The sequence below is a fragment of the Hypomesus transpacificus genome, chromosome 9, assembly GCF_021917145.1.
Source record: "Hypomesus transpacificus isolate Combined female chromosome 9, fHypTra1, whole genome shotgun sequence".
Lineage (NCBI taxonomy): Eukaryota > Metazoa > Chordata > Actinopteri > Osmeriformes > Osmeridae > Hypomesus > Hypomesus transpacificus.
The window spans coordinates 20,888,164-20,896,207 of NC_061068.1; the positions used below are offsets into that span (position 1 = coordinate 20,888,164).

At 40.8% G+C, this 8,044-nt stretch overlaps 1 protein-coding gene across 1 annotated transcript; it reads left to right on the forward strand.

The window, feature by feature from the left end:
• Nucleotides 1-125: 125 nt before the first annotated feature.
• On the forward strand, nucleotides 126-8,011 carry LOC124471832 (major intrinsically disordered Notch2-binding receptor 1-like). Its single transcript, XM_047026448.1, has 4 exons — nucleotides 126-842; nucleotides 1,520-3,548; nucleotides 3,888-4,079; nucleotides 6,442-8,011. Exons 2-4 carry the CDS (start codon nucleotides 1,527-1,529, stop codon nucleotides 6,634-6,636), a joined length of 2,409 nt encoding a protein of 802 aa, XP_046882404.1. The 5' UTR covers nucleotides 126-842; nucleotides 1,520-1,526; the 3' UTR covers nucleotides 6,637-8,011.
• Nucleotides 8,012-8,044: the final 33 nt, after the last annotated feature.

Sequence of the window (8,044 nt, forward strand, 5' to 3'; positions counted from 1 at the left end):
TTGTTACGTCTGAGCAATTTTTTTTAGTTAATGTTTGAATCCCTCATCCCTTAATAACCCCCCAGCATCAACAGACTGTAAAGTATTGCCCTCAGTTTTCATGTTCTTTGTTATTTCATCCTTCATTCTATTGATTCCCAAAAGAATTCCATTACAGTTTGATTGATCAATTACTCTGAAAGGTGAACGGGAGATGTTGACTGTCTGAGAGCAACTACTCAGGGATAAAAGCATTGCTTCCCTTTGGTCTAATGGAGTTTTAAGTATGGGCTCTTATGGGTGATAATGTAAGCTAATGGTGACAGGTCCAAGAGGACTGACTGGTACAATATCAAGTCATTCTGGCCTTCTGGTTTCCTGTCAAGCTAGAAGCTTCAATTAGCAATACATCCATTTTTAATCTGTTTTAACATACAAAAACATCTTGTCATCCATCACCTTGAAAAAGTCCCCTTCCCGTACTTTTCTCTAGCCAAGCGTGTGGCCGTACTCCATTCTTGTTTTATAAATATGATCATGCTCTACAGAGTAGTCAAAATATTTGTTCTTCATGGGTTTTTTTTTCTATCAACGGATGCTGTTTGCAAGTCCCTTATGGGACTGCAGGGACTTATGTGAGAAGATGACCTGGATTCTAATTTTTCTCTTCCCTGCATGGGCTGTAGGCTAGCTGCTGGTTTCAACTTACACCGTAAGAAACTATTCAGATGCGGATGATTAGATTTCTTTGATGGAAGATTGTCTCGTTATGATCCACAGGAATACAATTTTCTCTTTCATTAGTAAGACAGACACAGACGCAGCTGTTTTAGTTCGACTCTTGTTTAAAGAAAAGCTGGGAGGTGAGTTTGGTGTTGTATGCAGTGTAATAAATCAAATATCAATAAAATAATTTCCGAATATTTTCTAGACTATCGTCCACCCTTGTGCCTAGTGTTTTTGAGCGCTGAAGAGTGACGCTCTTGTGAGTATTAGTTTAGCTCAGTGAAGTGCGTCTATTATTAAGCAATCCCCTGAATTTAATATGCCCTGTTTTGAAACGTTAATAAACGGTTGGCTAATAAAAGTTCAATTTAGGCTAAAGTATCTCCGTTGGATTTTGTTCTGACCGAGACAAGTTCTGTTGGATAGGTTAGGCTTGCGCATGACGTGCCCTGTGCTTCTCCGTCACATAATGCTCAGTTATTTTAAGGCCTAAAATAAGGTCGCTTGCATTATGGTACCCCCATTAACGAGCGTCTGTACTTTGTGATTATGTTTGTCTAATTTAAGTTCGAGAAGATACGAAATACACATTTTACTCTGGTGCTTAAAATCTAATAAGGCTACACACAAATGTTGATTGCATTTTCAATAACAAAAATCTAACATTGACATGCTATATGCTTATTATTATTATCAACATATTATTATCAACATTTTCACTTGTTTTGGCAATTAACATTTGAAGAAAATAACGAATTTTCTAAACGTATGCATGGTCCTTAGTGTTCTGAGATGGTTTTGGTCTCTGTTTTAGGTCAACAATGGCCAACTTGCAACAGGAGTACCCACTGGTTCTGTTGGGAATTCTGGAGGAACTGGCCAACATGCGCCACTGGCTGTCCTTCCAGGACTTGTGTCGGATGGTCAGCACTCGCTTTGACTTGAAGCATCTTGTTGAACTCAGGAGTCTGCTCTTCTCTGCAGCTTGTCGTGATTCCTGCTTCCCCGCCACCCTCTTCAGAGACCGGGTCACGACAAGAGGGTTGGGGCTTTCCCCCATAGGCGTGGCTGCCGACATTGTCACTATTTTCAACCTTATCCAAATGACGGGCAGTGCTGGCGATGAGACCCATCCAATGAGATCACATCTCACCCTTCCTGTCGACCAATCACCAGGGCCATCTTTGCCTGGTGCTGATGATCTAAGATTTGCAGGACAGTATTGGACACGTGCCCACTCAGACTCGGGGAGTAGGACTATTGACCAGCGCATGCTCTTTCCTAAATTCAATTACTCAGTCCGCAAGCGTGGTAGTCTACCTCCCGATCCCATATCTCTGGTGTCTTCCCCTCCAGCCCGAGCTAGGGCTGTTTCGTTTGACTGGCCTCACAATACCCCACTATTTTCCAGTGGCAGGATTCCAGGGCAAGCCATGCAGAGTATCTATCTTCCACTGGAGACAGACAGTGAATCTTCCACTCAGGATTCGCTCAGTGGGGACTCTGCCCCCAAGGATGTCTTTGAAACAGGACCGGAGGAGTCCTGTGTGAAGAGAAGAGACATCTTCAAGAAGGACTTCCATAACCAGTCACCACTTATTCCCCAAGTGACTATCAGTAGTGATTCTCCAAGTCCAAGAGGAGGCGATGAAAAAATGTTTACCAACCACAGCTTTGAGGTGCTCACCAACCCATATCCGTCACCCACAGCCGATCGTCCTTCACCAGAGCGTCGTGCCAAGCATGAAAGCTTCGATGACCAACAAGACTCCACTTACTTTGGCCCAGCAGGCACCCCAGAGTGGTCTACTGTCCATCTTCAACCCCCCAGAAGCCAAAAGACAATATGGACTGAAAAGAGTATGAGTGTGGATAGTAATGTTGGTTCAAGGCGAGCCTTGTTGGATTCCAATCAGTCCCATCCCAGTTGGTCCACCCCAACCCTCAACCCAGGGGCATCTTCTGGTCGAGTGAGGCGTGGGAAATATGCGGAAGATGAGGTGGTTGCAAGCAAAGGAACCCAAACAGACCCTCCAGACCCTCGCAGACTTCGTAGCTTGGTCCATGCTGACCGCCTCTCCTTCATGACCTCTCTCGATGACCCTGACATGATGTGCGAAGATGATATCAGCGCAATCTTCCGCTTCTTGGATGATATGAGTGTGTGTGGTTCTACAGGGGTCCTGCATCCCCATGATGGAGGAGGGGGGCCCGCCAGCCAGGACACTCATGAGGCGAGGCGTGGGCGGCTTGGCCAGCTGCAGAGGCTTTTCCATTCCTTGGAAAGCAGCGACGATGGCGTGAAAGCCAGCGTGTGTAAATTGCTCCTACGCATGAGCCAGATCGAACGTCAGTTGGAATCCCTGTCCGAGGTCAAGGCTGAAATATCCCAGGTACTCTCTGCGCTTCGCCGTCTTGATGAGAAAATCCAAGACCCTAGTATGATAGCCGGAGCTGGAGTCAGGGGCCGGTGGCTGGGACCACTTAGTGCTGGACTATCCTCCATGGGTAGCCCCCTGGTATCCCCTAATACAGAGTCTTCGGAGCCTCAGCCTCTCTCAGTCTCTGGACATCTATTTCCAGGAACTAGCAGTGGAAGTCTGGATTGGAACAAGTGGAATGTTAGTGGTGAACAGAAGGAAGATAGTGGGAGTCAAAATGACATTAAAGGTGGGAAAGGAGGTAAAAAGGGAATACTTTCACGCCGTGCCTCCAAATCTCAGTCTGAAGAGAAGAGCGTTGTGGATTCCAAACGGCCAAGCGGGTCAAACTCTGCAAGGGATTGGGCAGTGTCATTTTCAAAGAATAAAGACGGAAAGGCAATTCATGGAAAAACTGGACAGGTACTTTTTTCTCTTTACTTTGGTCTAAAATTGTATTCGTCATATGTGTTAATGTATATTCAATGGTTTTCTCTTATTTAAAATAATGTGAGTAAAGTAGATGGAACTTTATAATTTCACCCACAGCAAGACTAATTTACAATTGTATCTTTACCCCACAGTCAACTACATTTAGATTTTCCTGAAATACAATAGCCTTGCCTCCTGTTTTCTGTTGAAATGAATTAGATTGAAGTGGTAAAGCTCATGTTATCGATTTCCTTGGAGAGGAAGGAGTGAGGATGCTTTTGAGGAAAATCAAACAGACCCCTCCTAACCCTGAACTGTCCCTCGATATAGATGGAACAAACAACCAGTACCTCCAACCTGCTGCCCTCAAAACCCTCCCACTTGGTGGAACAGGTATTCAACTCTGCCCTCTTTCGTCAGAAGGGGGGTGGCTTAACCTCTGGTTTCATCAATGACCCTCGACTGGCTGAAGGAGGACCAGTATGGACTGTGGGGGAGAGGATATCACCTCTAGACCTGCAGGTGGAGTATGCCTGTTTAAATCAAACATGCTCTGTCTTAGCTTGCATCTAGGCGTACATACATAGTCGTTCTGATGTCAAACATTATCAGTTTGAGTTGAATGTAAAATGGATTCCATACAGAAATCTAAAGTGAGATGCATCTTGACGTGATATAGTCATCACATTGCAACTGATCTGGGTATGCATTGCAACAGTATGTTTGTGAAACAATGGCTATGACTATGACCATGAAAGTCTGTGAAGCTTCCGTCGCTGTGTTCTCTAGACTCTCAGATTGGGCTGCTGAGTAATATAGATTCCCTTACAAAAAATAAGTATACTTAAAGTTTATTTTTTGTAAGTATACTTAGTATAAAAAGTATACTATTATCATGTTACTTAAAGTATACTAGCAGTGTACTTACTTTTGTACTAAGTAAACTGACACTTTAAAGTACACATATAGTGTATTTCAAGGTTTACTTTTGAATACTGTAAAGTAGCCTGTGTAGTGCACTTTCAGTTAATAAAGTATACTTCCTAAAGTACTTAAAAGTATACATTGGAATACTCTAAAGTTACCTGTGTAGTGCACTTTCAGTTCATGAAGTATACTTCCTAAAGAGCCTCAAAGTATACTTTGCAATACTTTCAAGTGCACTTTCAATTAATGTAAGTACCTCAAGAAGTGAACTTAATAAATTTCATTTATTATGACTTACTTATAAATTAATAATGTAATTTGCTTAACTACATGCTCTTATGGTTTCTTCCCTTTAGCACTTATTTTTGGTTGTTCACAATGTGTACTTCTGTTTTTGGCTACCTGCAATGCTTTGGGGCTATCTTGTTGTTATTATCAATGACCTATGCACTTTGTAATGCTCTTTCTTGGAAGTCGCTTTGGATAAAAGCGTCTGCTAAATGAATAAATGTAATGTAAATCTAAATGTAAATTGAAAAGTTTAGGGGCCCCTCAGACGGCTCAGATCTTGCGTCCCATGGCGAGAACGGGGGCCCTCGCATAGTCACACAGCAGATTCTGAAAGAAGCTACTTACTACATTGACATTAACATTTTTTGAATCCAGCTGTTCTTATGAAACGTAACAGTCATTTAACTCATGGTTACAATGGTAAACCAGCACAACAATGACAATTACCACGCAACAAAACACTACATTCTAAGCAGACACATTTAAAAAACGAAATTCATGAAGTAAAATTTGTATTTAGAACAAACTTATCAGCAAACTTTTACACTATTCACCGCCTTGCATCATGGGAATTGACTAGCCAATGAGCCACACTGTCTTCATAATTTCACGTCGTTATTTCGTTCTTCAGTCAGTTTGACAGTATGTATAACCTTCAAATTCTCAAGTAGCTTTTTCGTTTTTTTTTTCCATTAATACTCCAATTGATAATTATTAGTATGAGCGTATAGGGCTTCAGAATGTTTTGGCCGTAATTAAGGTTACACCTTCAGTAACAACAAAAGATTCAATGTCAATGCATAATAGATTTTCATAGACATGAATAATTAGAATGAGATGGATCTAAAAAATGTAACCTGTAATGTACTTTAAAATTATTTTGACTGTATAATAATAGAAAACGTACATCTTACTCCAGAAGAAATGTATACCATTTTCAGTTTCTAAGCATACTTCTTAAAAGTATATCAAAAGTGAACTATTTTCAAAGCATACTTAAAAGTACATCAAAAGTGAACTTTATTCTAAGTATACTCCTTAAAAGTATATCAAAAGTGAACTATTTTCAAAGCATACTTAAAAGTATATTAAAAGTGAACTATTTTCTAAGCATACTTCTTAAAAGTATATCAAAAGTGAACTAAAAGTGTACTATCCATATTTTAGTATACTTATAGTATACTTTAATATACTTCTTTTTTGTAAGGGTTAGACTGGTGACTACTGAGGTAAAGAATCAACTCATGTTTGTTTCTAATCAGAGTGGTCTACAGTATGTATCCTGTATCTTCAACAGTGAACTAGCAAAATATGATATGTTTGGCTCCATTTGGGTCCCCTTAGATATCCTCTCACAGCATCTTGTGCACTGCACATTGTCAACACAAAAGCTTCCTGCTCACCCACAAAGCTCTGTATAACTGGCCCTGGTCCATTACATATCTCTGACCCCCCAAGGCTATGCCACATCACTCTTCATCTGATCATTCTCAGACAGTGCCCTCACCACTGGTGGTAAGGCATTTGCTGAAACTAACCTCTGAAACACACTTCTCACCCACATCAGACACTGCACCTTTTTTAGTCAGTGAACAAAAACTAAGAAATCCTTTATTTAAAAATGTATTTATGGGATTTGTTTGCCATATTTTTGTCTCTCATACAGGCCCGGGAGTCTTTGAACCCCAACAATATGGATTTTTGGATGGAAGACATTTACACCCCAGGCTACGACGCACTGCTCAGACGCAAGGAGGCTGACCTTCGCAGAGCAAAAGTCTGCAAGGTGGGGGCACTTATCGCCACGGCCGTCACTATCATCTTAGTCATTGTCATCCCTCTCTGTACTATGAAGTCATGAGATGTTGACTGATCAAGAAACACAGACTTGATAATGATCAATTGATGCAGAAGTTTGTCCATGTACCCCCTCATCTTGTAAAGGCAAGTGTGATTTTTGATGTGTGCATATTCAACATGAAATGGGGTCTAAATATGAAATTGTATTGTACCTGTACTTGTAAGTCACCAACATCTTCAGGTGAGAAGAGTCCAAGCTCAATAGGTAAAGATTTGAGTTTTTCTTGTGACGGTAATTTTGATTTTATGTTCTCGAAACACCAAGTTAGTCAGATAGGTAGAAATACATTCATAAATAGCAAAATATGGCTTATCTATGATTTATTTGTTTACAAAGCCCTGAGAGCACAAACTTGGGTCTAGATTGTGTCTGACTTTGCACTTGTGTAAACATCATCTCTTGTTCTTGTATTTATTTTCTTAAGAGGATCAAACATCAAATTATGCAAATCGGAAAGTGGAATCATTATTCAGCATTATTTTAATGTTTATTTTTTGGGTATGCAGATGTAGTTCTGCAAAACCTAATATGTGTGCACTGTCTGACCTTGAATGGCTCATCCAAGCAACACTTAAAGCAAGTGCTTGAATAAAATATTTGATCTTGAATAAATAATGTATATTTGGGCAGGTGAAGTGTTATGGAATGACCATGTCTTTTCAGAATATTACTACACCACCTCTGTGCTGTTGTATATTTTTGGGGACTTGTAGAATAGAGGTGGGGCTTCTTCCATGAAGCACTCATCAAACCAGCGATTTTAGTCAAATCGATGTTTGGCTTGTACACAAATCCAACCCAACCCTTCTAGCATTGTTTTGCAAGTATCCACACTTGGCCATGAAACACATGATCCTACAACATGCGCAGTTGACATTCTTGAGATTATGGTTGACGGTCTTTCCGCTGGTGCCACATTCCTGTCAACTGCAGCATGACTGACTTACACTGAACACAGTTAATGGAGGGGCAGAGTTTTCTTTTAATTTGTGTCATGTGGTCAAAATGGTGAAAACCATCTGGATATTTACATATAAACTTGGTGGAACTACAAAGTAATAAACTTTGAGTGCCAAGGATATATTTTGTATTGAGTGAATGAGAAACAAGCATGTGATGTATTTAGCCTGCTTTTGTGCACTAAGACAAACAGGATGTGCAGGAATGGGGGGTCGAAAGCACTGCTTTGTCTAAAGTGGATATATGTCTGCAGTGGCTCCCTTGTGTCTAGATCCATTACCGTTATAATGGTGCTCCTGGAAGCCCCCAGCCTTGCAGTCAGCGCAACTTATTAAAGCTAATGCCCCCAAAAGATTTCCATGTCGGGATTCCCTTTCCCTCTCTCTAAACATCAGAAGTTATTTCAGATGTTATACTTCTTTGTAGCAGTTTCTTCAGCACTTTTGTA